This window comes from Macaca fascicularis, chromosome 9 (genome assembly GCF_037993035.2).
Source record: "Macaca fascicularis isolate 582-1 chromosome 9, T2T-MFA8v1.1".
NCBI lineage: Eukaryota > Metazoa > Chordata > Mammalia > Primates > Cercopithecidae > Macaca > Macaca fascicularis.
The window spans coordinates 56,588,320-56,605,024 of NC_088383.1; the positions used below are offsets into that span (position 1 = coordinate 56,588,320).

The 16,705-nt window shown below is 42.2% G+C and overlaps 1 protein-coding gene across 2 annotated transcripts in view; it reads right to left on the minus strand.

Annotated features, from left to right (window-relative positions):
• LOC102116722 (arf-GAP with GTPase, ANK repeat and PH domain-containing protein 5-like) overlaps positions 1 to 15,471 on the minus strand; it is a 30,125-nt gene extending 14,654 nt beyond the window's left edge. For both annotated transcript variants that reach the window (XM_065520681.2, XM_074001578.1), the window contains exons 1-5: positions 15,332 to 15,471; positions 13,394 to 13,516; positions 4,393 to 4,559; positions 3,962 to 4,027; positions 1,625 to 1,693 (exon numbers count right to left, since the gene is read on the minus strand). In XM_065520681.2, the coding sequence (XP_065376753.1) occupies positions 1,625 to 1,693; positions 3,962 to 4,027; positions 4,393 to 4,483 (226 nt within the window). In that variant the 5' untranslated portion in view covers positions 4,484 to 4,559; positions 13,394 to 13,516; positions 15,332 to 15,471. The remainder of the gene's footprint in view (positions 1 to 1,624; positions 1,694 to 3,961; positions 4,028 to 4,392; positions 4,560 to 13,393; positions 13,517 to 15,331) is intronic.
• Positions 15,472 to 16,705: the final 1,234 nt, after the last annotated feature.

Here is a 16,705-nt window from a genome sequence, read left to right on the forward strand (position 1 = left end):
TCCTACACTACCTCTGCCTTTGATGCTGGAAGGGCCTTGTAGGCAAAAGTTCCTACCACTGAAGAGTGAGGGACATGGAATAGCTTTTCTTTTACCGCTTCCACGCTCTCTAGGTGTCAGAAGCCCATGGCTCTGGAAGGAGCTGGGAAATACAATTCTGATATGTTTTGGATATGTTCCCCCTCCAAATCTCATGTTAACATATGACCCTTAATGTTGGAGACAGGGCCTAGTGGGAGGTGTTTGGGTAATGGCGGGGGATTCCTTATGAATAGCTTGGTCCCATCCCCATGGTAATAAGCAAATTGTCATTATGGTAGTTTAAAAGACTGTAGTACCGGCCGGGTGTGGTGGTTCAAGCCTGTAATTCCAGCACTTTGGGAGGCTGAAGCAGGCAGATCACCTGAGGTCAGGAGTTCGAGACCTACCTGGTCAACATGGTGAAAACCTGTCTCTACCAAACATACAAAAATTAGCCAGGTGTTGTGGTGCCCGCCTATAGTCCCAGCTACTCAGGAGGCTGAGGCAGGATAATTGCTTGAACCTGGGAGGTAGAGGTTGTAGTGAGCTGAGATCACACCATTGCACTCCAGCCTGGGCAACAGAGCAAGACTCCATTTCAAAAAAAAAAAAAAAAAAAAGAGTGCGGCACCTTCCCCCTTCCCCTCGCTCCTCCCACTTTCACCGTGTGGAACCACCTGCTTCCCCTTTGCCTTCTATCATGATTGTAAGCTTGCTGAGGCCCTCTCCAGAAGCAGATGTTGAAGCCATGTTTGTACAGCCTGAAGATCTATGAGCCGATTAAACCTCTTTTTGTTATAAATTACCCAGCCTTAGGTATCTGTTTACAGTAATGTAAAAAATGAACACAAATTCTAACCAGAAATAACTGACTCAGGATGGGCAAAGTCTACTCAAACTATAAAAACGAAGTTAGAAACTCCCATGTTTTACTGTGCTGCATTACTTCACATATCATTATAGAACCCTCACTTGTATTCTTGCTGTTTAAGTCAACTGGAAAACTTGGCTGTGTATGGCTTTTTAGCAAACAAATGAGGACTTAGCATAACATTAAGGAAAATAAGCAGGAGTAGGGCATGTTTAAATTGACATTACATCAAATGAAAAGGTTAATAACTTAAAAGTTTTGAGTAGCATGAACTTGGATGTGGTAAATGAATGTGGTCAGAGGACTGTGTGAGAGGAGGCCCAAATCACAGATTCAATCCCCGATGATAAACAGCTATGTTTTTAATTTGTTTAAATGAAAACCAAGCTGAAGCCTAAGTTCTATCATTCATCTTTAAAATGTACTCTTTGGAGCAAAGGAAAAGGGACCAAGAATTATGAATAAAGAGAAATCCATGACTCCTCCATCACATGACAAATTAATTGTGTTGATAAAAAGATGGCAAAATGCATAAACAAAAAGTTTACATGTTTTTACTAAAATGGTAACAACTAAAGGAAAGTATATCACACATTAAAATAAGACAAGTGAATATGTGAAAAGTTGAAAAATTTAAACCAGTGTGAGTTTTTCTAAATACTTCCTATAATACACCTGATCAAACAAGAGTTTTTATTCTTTCTCTTGGTGGAAAAAACAACATTGTCTCACCATCTGTTTGAGAGTTCCTGCGGAATATTGTGCTTGCCTCTGGATTGGCAGGAGGGTTAAACTCCAAAGCTATATGCATAGAGGGAGAAAGGAAAAAAAGATGTAATCATTTATAAGAATTTATCAATTCATTTATTCAACTGCTGCATTTAAGCTATGTCACTACCTCTCCTTTTATTCTTATCCATTGAAATGAATGTATGGATATAAGAGAGAGCCAGGCAAGATGGCACATGCTTGTAGTCCCAGCTACTCAGGAGGCCGAGATGGGAAAATCACTTCAACCCAGGTCAGGAATTTGAGGCCAGCATGTGTAACATAGTGACACCCTCCTTTATTTAAAAAAAAAAAAATGAAGAGGTAAATGTCGGCTTTGAGTTGTGTAAAATCAACTTTGCATAAAATAAATCGAGATGGCAGTAAGTTTTAAAAGACAAGTCTATTTTATAGGCAAAATATAAAATGTATTCTAGAGTTTTAAAAATTTTTTAAAAGTAAATTCAGCATATCTGTCACTTCCATATCATTCTGAGGACATAGAATGTTAGTTCTGTTGAGTAGCTGTCTTCCTCAGACATGCGATATCTCTAAGTCTTCATTTCTTCATTAGCAATACATAGGGAGAACATACACAGGCCTTATTTGTATTGGAAAGGGCCAAGTGAGACACACATAAACTGTATTGTAATCCTAAAGAATGACAATAAACAACCGTTTTTGGGCTCTCATCCAATACTGCCCATCTACTAACTGGTGTGTAACATCAATCAGCTTTTCCTTACATCACCAGACTATAAGTTTACACAAGCACTTACATGCTTTGTAAGTACTTTAATTCACATATTTGTTTATTCTAAAGCAATCCTTAAATATCTTGAAAAGTGAAGATAGTACTTACAAGTTACAAAGTCATACTCATCATGAGTCTTAATTAGCCTACCTCTTAAAAAATTAAGAGCCCAACCAAAGTTTAAATAGAAGAGCTATAAGATATCTCCTCTACAGCAATGAAATCTCTGGCATTTAAATGAAACCAATAAGCCGACTGGATTTAATATCTTTATGATGCAATGCTTTCTATTTTGAAAATTTTAGTTTTTATTCAAGAATCATGTTATTACCCAGAATTACTTTTACCTAAAGTCATCTCTTTGCAAAATTTTAGAGGCAAACCAACTGTTTTCTCTTTTCTACTGGCTCCCATCCCCCGCCTCTCCCAGCAGAGTAGAGACTTAAAAATCTCCAACTTTCTTCCTTTTCTTCTTTTTTTCTTGTGAGACGGGGTTTCGCTCTGTCACCCAGGCTGGAGTGCATTGGCATGATCTCTGCTCACTGCAATCTCCACCTCCCAGGTTCAAGCAATTCTCCTGCCTCAGCCTCTCGAGTAGCTGGAACTACAGGCATGCGCCACCACACCCAGCTAATTTTTGTATTTTTTTAAGTAGAGACGGGGTTTCACCATGTTGGCCAGGCTGGTCTCGAACTCCTGACCTCAGGTGATCCACCTGCCTCAGCCTCCCAAAGTGCTGGGATTACAGGTGTGAGCCACCATGCCCAGCCAAAACTCTGACTTTCCTATCTTTGAACAAGATGCTATTATCAGGAGGTGAAAGGACAAAGGAGGAGCCACGGCAACAATCACTCTTACAGGGAAGTTGTGACATTTTAACTTGCAATCTTTATATTACACATTAAAAGTCTACATTGACGTTTCATGTCTTTTGAAAGTTTTGGCCATGAACCAATCCCCACCTCTCTTTTAGAACAAGGAGGTAAATAAAGTCTGTTAAGTCACCAGAATAAATCTGGAGACACATTTTGTGTTAAAGTAAGAATTTTAAAGTAATCAGAGCCTCATGGGTAAACTCCTTTGACAAACCCTCCCCCCCACAACACATAACAATTTTTCTGCAGTCCTGGCGGCGACGTTTCACACCTTTCACAATTATTTTAAGCACCCTCCTTTTTTTTTTCCTTCTCTGTTCAAATTACAGTTAGAAGAAACTAAGCAGCCTCTATCAAGGTGACTTACAGCAGCCCATTAAGAATACCATACAGCCTCTCCCATGGCAACCTCCATTCTGATTTTAAATAAGAAATCCCCGAATATCTGAATACGAACTGTCCTGAGATTTAGCTACTTTAACAAAGGAAACAATTAGGCACTTACCTGGTTCCTTCACTTAGGTACCATGTGGACAGGTACAAAGAAAAAATAAGGTGGGTGCTGGAAAGTTGGGATATTTGAGTTTTTATTGAGAAAAGGAAGAAAATGGTCCAAAGCCTCAACAAAGTCCCACAGGATAATAAATAGAGCTACAGACAATGTTGTCTCACCATCTGTTTGAGAGTTCCCATGGAATATTGTGCTTGCTTCTGAATTGGCAGGTTTAAACTCCAAAGCTATATGTATAGAGGGAGAAAAGAAAAAAAAAGATATAATCATTTATAAAAATTTATCAACTTGTTTATTCGACTGCTGCTTATTCGACAAGAATAGCCAGAAATAAACGGTCCCATGCCAGCCTGGGAGAATGAGATGAGAGAGCAAGAACTGGGCAATTGGGAGGGGAGGTGAAAAGAAACTGACTGGACTCGGTGGGGAAAGACTAAGGGGTGGGAATGCATGGCAGAGTCAGCTTTTGTTCCTGGCCAGCCCGGGGAAAGCTGGCTACAGGCAGAAAGGAGCTCGAAGTGCGCAATGCCTCCCAGGGGACCTTGGGGACCAGAGGCAAGACGAGGGCAGATGGCACTCGTCACCTCCTTACCTTCAGGCATCTCCTGGTCATGGATGTGGTGCATGTGGAGGTCCTCACCAACTTCAACAGTCACTGCAGCAGGCTGTACAGCAGCAGCCATGGGCGCTCCTGCCTCATAGATCTTGGACTCCGAGGGGCACACTGACCCCTGCTGCTGGTCAAACTCAGGGCTGTCCCTGGGGCACACACAACAGGTCAGTATGTTCCCCATGGGACGTCTCTACTGTCTGCCACCACCTGGGCCTCTGCTCACAGCTTTGGCCACGCACTCCTGCTATCCTAGGCCGAGGCTATGCTGCACTTGCAGAGATGGTCTTGCCCACTGCTCGCCTGACTACCTCACAGCCCGGCCCTGGCCCCAGATGGGGATGTAGGCCAAGGCCTGTGCCCTGCCGCCTCCCCTGAGTTGACTTGTCTGGGAGGGTGAAGACCAGCCGGCTTATTTAATAGGTTGTGAACCCAACAAGCGCTGAGAGACACAACTGCCTGAAGAGAGAACAGACGGAGCTCCTCCTCCTTCTGTAGTCACCTACAGACTGAAGCCCACTAGCCCAGGTGGGAGCACAGGCATGTGGCACACAATGCCCCACCCCACACATCACAATGCCCTCCCTGACAGCTCACAGTGCCCCACCCTGGTTGCCATCCCTCCCCAACAGCTCAGAATGCCCCACCCTGTGGCTTATGAGGCTGCTGCTCTCCTGGCCCCTCGTGCAGTGCCAGTGGGACTAAGGTTTTCATCCATCACCAGCTTCCTGAGATTTTTAGTCCTAAGAAAAGCACAGGGTAGTTCGTTGCTTGAAGCCATCTTCCTCTATGAGTTCTACACAAAGCCTCAGTAGAGTGGGTCCCATTAGCAACCAAGTTGAATGACTTTTATTTGCTGACTGAATGTAGATACACCTGAATTACTGACTGCTTTTGTAACAAAACACTCCTCTCCTGTCTTCCAATGGGTGGTCGTTTTTGTCTGCAAATTGACCACAGCAATCCCTGGGGCCCTAGCTCTATTCTCAGTAAAGAGTTACGGCTGTGTGTCTTGAATGACACCTTAGGACCCATCCTGCCTCCACCTCCTTCTCCATAAAATAGAAACCTAACTTGTCCCTCCAAGCTCTGAAATGCTGAAACTTACCAACTCCCTTTTCTCCCCGCTATTTCTTCCTTCCACGGCAGGGACTTTCAGATTTTCTTTCTTTTACTAACAAATCACTAAGCATGATTTTGTCATACAAAATCGAGAGCCATAAAGTGGGTTACCACAGTCCTAATTTAATAAAGATGAATACTCGACATCTGACAAGTAGTGTGTGCCTGACAGTGTCCCCACTGTGCTACGCTCATTTAACCCTCAGAAACAATCTCATTTACAGATTTTACAGAAGAAGTGGAGATGGAGAAGGTAAGTAACCTCCCCAAGGTCACATGACTGCTAAGGGTGGGGCACAATTTGATCCCAGGTAGTCTGAATTCCCCAATTCCTCAAGCATGGTTATCAGAAAGTATATTAGTCTGTTTTCACACTGATATAAATACCTAAGGTTGGGTAATTTATAAAGGAAAGAGGTTTAATTGACTCACAGTTTCACATGGTGGGGGAGGCCTCAGGAAACATACAATCATGGCAGAAGGGGAACCAGGTCCGCCTTACATGGTGGCCACACAGACAGTGTGAACATGTGAAGGAGCAACCGTCAAACATGTATAAAACCATCAGATCTCAGCTGGGCACAGTGGCTTACACCTGTAACCCTAGCACATTGGGAGGCCAAGGCAGGTGGATCAACTGAGGTCAGGAGTTCGAGACCAGCCTAGCTAATGTAGTGAAATCCCATCTCTACTAAAAATACAAAAATTAGCTGGGTGTGGTGGTGCATGCCTGTAATACCAGCTACTCAGGAGGCTGAGGCAGGAAAATCGCTGGAACCCAGGAGGCAGAGGCTGCCGTGAGCCAAGATCATGCCATAGCACTCCAGCCTGGGCAACAGAGCAAGACTCCATCCCCAAAAAACAAAACGAAATGAAACCCTGTAAGATCTCATGAGAGATCACTGAATATCACAAGAAGAGCATGAGGAAAACTGCCCCCATGATCCAATCACCTCCCTCCAGACCCCTCCCTTGACACATGAGGATTATGGGGATTACAATTCATGATGAGATTTGGGTGGGGACATAGCAAAACCATATTAGAAAGTAAAGGTAGAAGTCAAGCTTGGACGGGAAGTGGCACTGTAGATTATTATTATTATTATCTTTTGAGATGAAGTTTTGCTCTTGTTGCCCAATGAAATTGTTTCTCTAATTTCATTTTCAGATTGTGTCTTGCAGATGTACAGAAATACAATTGATAAATGATTCTGGCTAATAACCTTTTATGCTTCTGAGAGGTGACAGCATGCTAGCAGCCCTGCTCTCGGCACCTCCTCGTCCGCGGCATCCACTCTGGCAGTGCGTGAGGAGCCCTTCAGCCCACCATGTCATAGTGGGAGCCCCCCTCTGGGCTGGCCAAGGCTACACATGCTGCTCCCAGGCCAGCGCAAGTTTTGGGTCAGTGTGGGCTTGGCAGGCCCTGCACTCAAGAGTGGCTGGCTGGCACCGCCGGCCCTGGGCAGTGAGGGGCTTAGCACCTGGGCCAGCAGCTGCAGAGGGTGCGCTGGGTACCCCAGCAGTGTCGGCTCACCAGGACTCAGCTGCCTCCCCGCGGGGCAGGGCTTGGGACCTGCAGCCCGCCATGCCCAAGCCTCCCCCTTTCTCCCCACCCCCCCGTGGGCTCCTGCTCAGCCCAAGCCTCCCTGACGACTGCCCAAGGGCTGAGGAGTGCGGGCACACTGCCGGCACCAGTGGGCAGGTCCGCCTGCAGCCCCTGTGTGTGATCCACTAGGTGAAGCCAGCTGGGCTCCTGAGTCTAGTGGGGACTTGGAGAACATTTATGTCTAGCTAAGGGATTGTAAATGCACCAATCAGCACTCTGTGTCTAGCTCAGGGTTTGTAAATACACCAATCGGTACTCTATCTAGCTAACCTAGTGGGGACTTGGAGAACTTTTATGTCCAGCTAGAGGATTGTAAATGCACCAATCAGCACTCTGTGTCTAGCTCAGGGATTGTAAATGCACCAGTCAGCACCCTGTCAAAATGGTTCAATCAGCTCTCTGTAAAATGGACCAATCAGCAGGATGTGGGTGGGCCAGATAAGGTAATAAAGGCAGGCTGCCCCAGCCAGCCAGTGGCCACCCTTGTGGGTTTGGGTCCCCTTCAACATTGTGGAAGCTTTGTTCTTTTGCTCTTTGCAATAAATCTTGCTGCTGCTCACTCTTTGGGTCCATGCTGCCTTTATAAGCTGTAACATTCACCGCAAAGGTGTGCAGCTTCATTCTTGAAGTCAGTGAGACCAAGAACCCACCAATTCTGGACACACTTCAACCTTGCTGAACACATTTTTTTTTTTTTTGAGATGGAGTTTCACTCTTGTTGCCCAGGCTGGAGTGCAATGGCGCAATCTTGGATTTCTGCAACCTCCACCACCCAGGCTCAAGTGATTCTCCTGCCTCAGCCTCCCAAGTAACTGGGATTACAGGCATGCACCACCATGCCCGGCTAATTTTGTATTTTTAGTAGAGATGGGGTTTCTCCATGTTCGTCAGGCTGGTCTCGAACTCCCAACCTGAGGAGATCCACCCGCCTCAGACTCCCAAAGTGCTGGGACTACAGGCATGAGCCACCACACCCAGCCTGATTAATATATTTTTAAAACAACTTTTTTTGTTTTTTTTTGGAGACAGAGTCTCACTCTGTTGCCCAGGCAGTGACACAATCTTGGCTTACTGCAATTTCCACCTCCTGGGTTCAAGTGATTCTCATTCAAGTGCCTAAGCCTCTCAAGTAGCTGGGATTGAAGGAGCACACCACCATGTTCAGCTAATGGTTGTATTTTTAGTAGAGATGGGGTTTCACCATGTTGGTCAGGTTGATCTGGAACTCCTGACCTCAGGTGATCCACCTGCCTTGGCCTCCCAAAGTGCTGGGATTACAGGTGTGAGCCACCGCTCCTGGACAAAAAAACCATCTTTTTGATGTGGATTTTAAAATGCCTCTCCTTCTTTCAACATTGATTAAGTCCCTTCTACATGCCAGGGATGGTATGTGTGAAATAGTCCCAATGCTCAATGAGTGCAGGCAGATACACAAAGGCTTAAGGAGTTCCGTTTTCTGAGACCACACTGCTGGACAGTATATGAACCTGGGATACAAACCCACCTCTATTTGACCTCAAATTTGATGCTGGGGTGGTTTTAATTTTATTCTGGGAATTTCAGTCATTGAACCATAAAAAGGTGAGAAGTCTCTGTCAGATGTGTGTGTAGCGGTCTGTATAATAAGGAAGAACTGAAGGAAGCTACCAGACCAATTAAGAGACTATCTAAAGGCAGAGTAATGCTAAAGGCAGTGGCAGTGACAAAACTGGAGGAAAAAACCTGTGATCATTTGGGAGAGAGAATAGGAAGTGCTTGGTCATGAGATGTGAAAGAAGAGGGGAAGCAGAGGAAAAACAGAACCGCTCAGGCTCTGCTGGCAAAGACTGGGTATGTAGCGGTGCCTTCCTCCTGGCAGAGAATGTAGGAAGAGAAATGGGTAAGGAAGAAAAGATAGTTTTTTACTCTCAGTGTCACATTAAAATGGAACTCTCTGATCAAAAGTTGAATATAGGCCGGGCGTGGTGGCTCATGCCTGTAATCCCAGCACTTTGGGAGGCCGAGGCCAGTGGATCACGAAATCAGGAGATTGAGAATATCCTGGCTAACATGGTGAAACCCCATCTCTACTAAAAATACAAAAAAATTAGCCAGGCGTGGTGGTGGGCGCCTGTAGTCCAAGCTACTTGGGAGTCTGAGGCAGGAGAATGGTGTGAACCCAGGAGGTGGAGCTTGCAGTGAGCTGAGATGCGCTACTGCACTCCAGTGGGGAACTGAGCGAGACTCTCTCAAAAAAACAAAACAAAACAAAACTACTGTGGGAAAAAGAATATTACGTATAGGAAAGTCTACACTTCTTGATACAACTAATTAAAGAAAGCCTGACACACTAAACAAAACCCCAAAAAATACCTTCCCTAAAAGTGGGTAACTTGAAAAGTAATTTGAGTAAAAATCAAGGAGTTGAATTATAAATAAGCATATCAACAAAGTGAAAGATGGATTTAATTTTTCCCACAAAAAGTTAAAAGAAATAACAGCAACTTTAGAGGAAGAGGAAAAAATAAGAAAATTATATGCAATTGCAAAATGTGTGAATATTTACAAACTCTAACATATAACTACAAAACGGACCAGAAGAATCATTATTAATGGAAACAAAGGGTCGTTTCAAAAATCAGAAAAGGAGGGATGATTCATATTTTATTTAATTCTGTGGAAAATAAGTAATGTTTGAGGATAAAACTCGGTGATATGTTGAAATGCAGGAAACCACAGTGGAAGGAAAAATAATTCAAGAAAGCTCAGTTTCAGTAACCAATATCTAGTAAAATCTTCAAGACCTAGAGGCTCCAATCTGTGTTAAGTGTCTGAAGACCTAGAAATGTCATTAGATACCATTTTGGATAATTCTTGTAGACTTGAGATAATGTCTATTTAAAGTTACAAAATAGTGCCTGTATTTCTGTATTCATTACAGAAAACAAATGGATATGGAAAGGAAACTAGCATGCTATGCCACAATCTCTAAAGAAAGATTAGGGAAGTTTCAGCTTAAAGGAAAAATAATCACAACAAAGTTTTACAATTCTTTGCAAGCATATATGAAAAACATACAAAAAGTTTGTAATGATCTTTTCCTAAGCTAAGAGAACAGAAAAAATGAGAAAAATTAAATTATAAAATGAAACTTTGGTTTAGAGGTAAGAAACATTTTATGACAGTCAGGAGATCAGGGTTGCACAGTGTATTATGTGAATGTTGTGACTTTTTGGTTTCATTTTGGATATCATAACTTGACATTTTGTAAAAGTGATTTTGCTTGGGAATTTTTTCAGGTGCCCTATAAAGTCCTTTCCCATGAGAAGCGAATAATAATCTTCCATATTCTTGAGATATCTTAATGGCATCTTTTACAGTCTTCCATTGTTTAGGTAAACCTGGGAATCATGTTTGGGTATCATCTCATCCAACTTCTTTACCCATCCCCACCATAAGTCAGGAAGGTCTTGGATATTTTCTGCTCTAGCAATTAATTCATCATTAATCCTGGAGTTATTTGCTATTCCAGTCATTTGTCCTACTTCACTTCCCGTAAGCATGATGAATTTACCACCATTAACTCCTAAACCATATTGAATTTGTACATCTGATTTGACTTTGTGAGCAAAAGTTCTATGTATATCCTGTAATTCTTGCCTAGTATGAAACTTACTTTCAGTAGAGATTGTATTTCTGCACTCATGCACCTATGCCACTTGCACTGTTACTGCTGGTCGGGCTTTCCAGGGGTCATGATAACCTCCTGGGTTCTCTGGAAGAGGGACATATTCTTCAGGATGACGTTGTAATATTTTATTAGCTAAAATCATCTATCTAAATGGACAGTTCCTAATGTCTTGAGTAATAAATCTGGTACTTTTTATTTTTCTTCGCTCTTCGAGTTGATGTGGCCAATTCCTGAGGTTGGATAATCAGACCAGTATCAGACTGGTCTTTGCCAGAACTTTTTGCCTAATACATTTCTCTACTGCTTTCTACAGGTCACTGGATGTTAATATGGGTTCTGGAATGCAATTTTTAAAAATGTCTCGTGAATGACTTGCAACATGGTCATTTAATTTTCAAACATAATTTGCAAGTGAAATGTGTAGGACTCCGATAAGGCACAATGACCTAGGTCCTGGGTATGATCCCCTCCAAAGAGGCAAATAGTGAATTGAGCAAGCTCACTCATGTCTGCTTATACCAGTCACTTCTGAATTGCTCAATGGCAGGCAGGGGGAATGACCCCTGGTTGGCAGATGCCCACTCACTATGACCATGGATTGGACACCTTGAGTCAGGCCAGTCATGTGTTGTTGGACTATTCCTTGGAGATACACTCATTAGTGACTGTTAAGGTACCTGAGTTATTAGGTGCCTCTAGACTATGCCCAGTGACATGTGCATTATGTACAAACTCCCTAGCTGTGCTGACACTGACTGAAGCTGTGAGGTTTCACAATGACACATCAGCCAAATACAGATGTTCAGATTTGCCATTTATCAAGAGGTCTTCACACTATTAATTATGCAATTATCATTCTACACACAGGCAGTGATAAAGCGAGTAAAAAGCCACAGCCATGGCTCGGGAGACCAGTGTACCTCCAGAAGAGTCCAGTGGGTCCAGAAGCCCTTTGGATGCTGGTCAGAGGCTCCTTTTGGGCAGCAGACAACAGGTCTGGAGAAGTCCTTAGAGTTCTCACAGACAAAGCTTCTGAAGGCATCTGACACAAGACCTTGTCTTTGCTGGTTTTATGATCCTCTGCAGATGGGTCTATTCTCATTATCTCAGCAACCTTTCACTTCCTATCAGTTCATTTCAGGTCTGTCATGATCCCAGGCAGCAGTAGTTGTTATCACGTGAGTACATTCATATATGTTTATCTCTTTGGGGATGGGGGGACAACTTCACTGTGGACTTATTTCTACTGGAGATGAGTGACCCCATTTTAAGACAACAGGATCACAAATTAATATCACCTATCGTCAAGGCAGACAATAGCTACCACCTGGGGCTGAAAGCAAGTAACTCCATTTATTCTGAAAACATTCTGTCTTGATTATGGCGCCAGTTGCTGTGAGGGACTTCCTTTCCACCACCTGTTTTTCACAAGGTTTGAGTCTGAACTGCTAACATTCTACTGATTTCTGGGTGAAGGGACTGACTACACCATCCTAGCCTGTCACAGCACTTGCCCCAGTACTTCCACTTTAAGAGTTTTCCACCTTGTCCAGAACCACAGTCCATTAATCCCCTCATTTTCCCTCTTAAGAGAATAAACAGGCTGGGCGCAGTGGCTCATGCCTGTAATCCCACCACTTTGGGGGGCCAAGGTGGGCAGATCATTTGAGGTCAGGAGTTTGAGACCAGCTTCACCTACATAGTGAAACCTTGTCTCTACTGAAAAAAAAAACACAAAAATTAGCCGGGCGTGGTAGTGGGCGTCTGTAATCCCAGCTACTTGGGAGGCTGAGGCAGGAGAATCGCTTGAATCCAGGAGGTGGAGGTTGCAGTGAGCCAAGATTGTGCCACTGCACTCTAGCCTGGATGACAGAGCGAGATTCCCTCTCAAAAAAAAAAAAAAAAAAAAAAAAAAAATTACCTTCATTCTGAGAAGGTATAATCATCAACACATTCTTGAGCACAACTATACACACATGCACTTCCGCATTCACAAGCCATGCTGCGTGCACACACTGATGCCCCTAGATTCCTTTTTTGAAGAGATGGTGTCTTGGTTGTCACCCAGGCTGGAGAGCAGTGTTAGCATCGTAGCTCACTGCAGCCTCAAACTCCTGGGTTCACATGATCCTCCTACCTGAGGCTCCTGAGTGGCCTGAACTACAGGAATGAGGCACCATGCCCAGTCAATGTTTTCTTTTTTTTGTAGAGATGAAATCTTGCTATGTTGCCCAGGCTGGTCCTGAACTCCTGGCCTCAAGGAATCCTCCTGCCTTGCCCTCCCAATGTGCTGAGATTACAGGTATGAACCATTGTGCCCAGTCACTAGATTCTTTATTAAGAACAAAATTTGTTTGCTGACATGTAGGCAATGAATTGCTAAATAGTAGTTCATAAATTGCTAATTTATAAGTCAATATAAATGAGTTGAGTAAACACAAAAATAACAGCATAAATTAATAAACAGTTTACGACTTCAAGTTTCTTTTTTTCCTTTAAAATGTAGTTCTGACAGAGACTACTACTTGTCCATTCCATGGAACAGTCAGAGGTGGTTAAAATCTCAGAGGTACACTTATTAATACCTTGCTGCCTTTTGTGTAGCTTCCTCTCAGTACTTCACCAGTTGGGACTGACACACCTCTCCAGCTGGGTTCGGGAGCTAGACAGGAACACACAGAACTGGGAATCCAAAGCCATCTCTGACACTAAAAGCAATGAAAACATAAATAACCAAATATATTACCAAGAAATGAACAAGAGATCGGCATTAAGTACGGTAGGAAGAAAGCATTTAATTGGCCAGGCTTTCATTCTGACAAAATAATTTACAGCACACATGTCTCTATCTGACATGTGTGAATAGAAAAAGAAGAGGTGACAACAGAGTAGAGGATTCCTCTTCCAATTGTCTCTGATCTATTCAACCTTTGTTACAGGTCAGAGAGTTCTCCAATTTATTAATAAACAACAGAGAAAATGTGGCAACCAGGACACAGAGACATACTGAGAGTACTGCTCAGTTCTCTGCCTAGGCCTGATTCTGCTGATTCCTGACAATGAGCGCTGTGAAATTTCGAGGCAGATCAATACACACGCACAAACACACAAAAGAGATACTTCATGGGCAAAAAGCACCAAAGATATAAAACAAAATGTCTGAAAGACCATAAGACAATCTCTGATGAAATGCTGTTTGCATTTTGCAGAAGCAAAATATTCACCACCAAACCTACAATTAGCTTAAAAATTACAATAAGTACAGTACTTTTAGATCCCATCTCCAATTCATACCTTATCAACATGTAATAATCACACTGCATCTACAACAAAGCTGGATGGACTTTATATGCTGAATACAACTTGTATAGTAAGAAGGAAAGTTTTTGAAATACTGAGAATACAACGTTTGTATGCTATGCTCTACTTCACAAGTTAAAAGAAAATACAATCATTTCTATTCTTAAAATGTGTTGAAATAAAATACAGAAAAGAGTATTCTAATACCAATTAACATTAAGAGAACATATCTCTAAACCAAAGATCTTGGATCTTCTAGAAAGACAAAATCAACCTGTATATATCTGGGTAAGAAAAAAAAATTAAGAAACCAAGAAAGGAGAGAGGATGTTAGCACATAATCATCTCCCAAAATGGCTTTCCGACACATTCAACCAGTTTTCAAGTCCATTTGTTTTTCCTCCTTTGGCATCAACAGCATATATTACCAAGGAAACGCAAAATAATTCAATTTGTACATTGATCAGCTCATCTAGAAATGGCAATATAGTCAATGAAAATACAAAGAAACAGAAAACGTCAAGGAATTGTTTAAGATGTTTAAGATGACATAGCATATTGAAAAAATGATCTGATAAACACTGGAAGAGTTAATAAGCAAATTCAGGCATGGTTCCCTAACACCACACTTCAAAAGAACTTATAGAGAGAATAAAGGAATAATCCTTTAAAAAAATCTAATTTTAGAAAAAAATTGCTCAACAGGGAAGTTAGTGTTTTGTAGATCTTTTGGAAAGCTGATTAATTTCTAAGCTAAACACACATGATCCTTAAGAGAAATGGCTGAGTCCAGGCCCAAGGCAGAAAGAGGGCAAAATGAGCCTGGATCCTCTTGTTCTGTCAGAAAGGAAGAAATGCTCAAGACTAAAAAAGACAGTTGAAAGGACACAGGAGACAGGCTGAAGGCTCCCGTGGCCGAATCTGGGACACCATAGGCATCAGAAAGAACAATGACAGTGATGGAAAATAACCCATGGAATAAAACGCAAGTGCATTAGTCAGCAGTGATACCAAAATAAAGGGAAGAATTGAAAGCTCTTTGCTAAAAAGTCCAGCTAACAAATGTAGGAGGAATGACAGAGGAAGAACATCCAGTTTAAGTCACCAGTGCCATAACTGATAGAGATCATAAGGAGGCTAAAATCACTGGATGAAAGAAAACTATGCGAAGCACAATAGATAAAAATATGAAAACATAAATTAGAAAAAACTAAAAATTTTACCATAAGAGATGGATAAGTTAGAATACAGGAATAATAGGCCAGGCATAGTGGCTCACATCTGTAATCCCAGGATTGTGGGAGGCCAAGGCGGGAGGATTGCTTGAGCCTAGGAGTTCGAGACCAGCCTAGGCAACATAATGAGAACTCGTCCCTAGAACAAAACAAAAAAAGTTAGCTTGGAGTGGTGGTGTACTCTTGCAATCCCAGGTACTTGTGGGGCTGAAGCAGGAGGATCACTTGGGCCTGGGAGTTCAAGGCTGCAGTGAGCCAAGATCACGCCACTGCACTGGGAGACAAAGTGAGACCTTATCTCAAAACAAAAACAAAAACAAAACAAAAACAAAAACAAAAACAAAAACAAAGAAACCACAATAACAAAAAAACACCGGTAACAACAAAATCATGACTACATAAAGACTGTATAGAAAAAAAAATGCTCAGAATATAGAAATAAAATTATGTATTTTACCTGTAACTATATTAGAAGAGAGTATTCTTGTATACAAGGATAACTAGAAGGATATGCAAAAATGAAAATAGCTAATAACACTCGTTATCTTAGGCACTGTGGTAGGTAGTTTATGCACATTGTAACAAATTACATACTAGATTATCTCAAAATTATCAGATAAATTTTACTGGGAATCATAAATCAACACAACAAAACTAATGTTTTGCAAACATCCACTAAGCATAAAGGTATACAAATTCTTAACCCAGGCTGAAAAATAATTCACATAAGCCATACATCAGTGGAAACTTACCCATGGGAGATAATACAACATAATCTAAATAAAACTTTCAGAGATAAGGCATGTGGCTTCTGGACAGCCACAAACTCCCTGACTCTCCTCTAGTGTTTTGGCCACCAAAAGAAAGCCAAGTGGCCTCAGGTCTCTTAAAAAACAAAAAAGCAACCTATGGAAGATGGCATGGTATTTAAGGAACATTTGGGTCTGTTGAAAAATGCATCCTGTATTTTATTTCTAGAAAAGACTCCCTCATAATGTCAGGTAAGTGAAGAGCCCTCAGAGACACATGCATACACAAAGAAAAACAAAACAACATAGAATGAATCCCACCAAAATGTGTTATAATGGCAGAATTACAGGTGATATGATCTTCTGTAGTATATCTTTTCATTAAAAATAGAAAAAAAAGCAGACTTCCCCTTGATTATCTATAGCCTCTGACCCAAGTGGCTTGGAATCAGAAAACAGCGTCACCCGACTTGAAGTCATCTTGGCATCAATGGTGGAGATGGTGGAGATGAGACTCTGGACCAGCTCATGGGTGGGCCCCACCTCATCCTGTAAAGACCACCAAGAAAGGGCATGTGAGGAAAGCACAAAGATCCTGGAGAGACACTGGTTT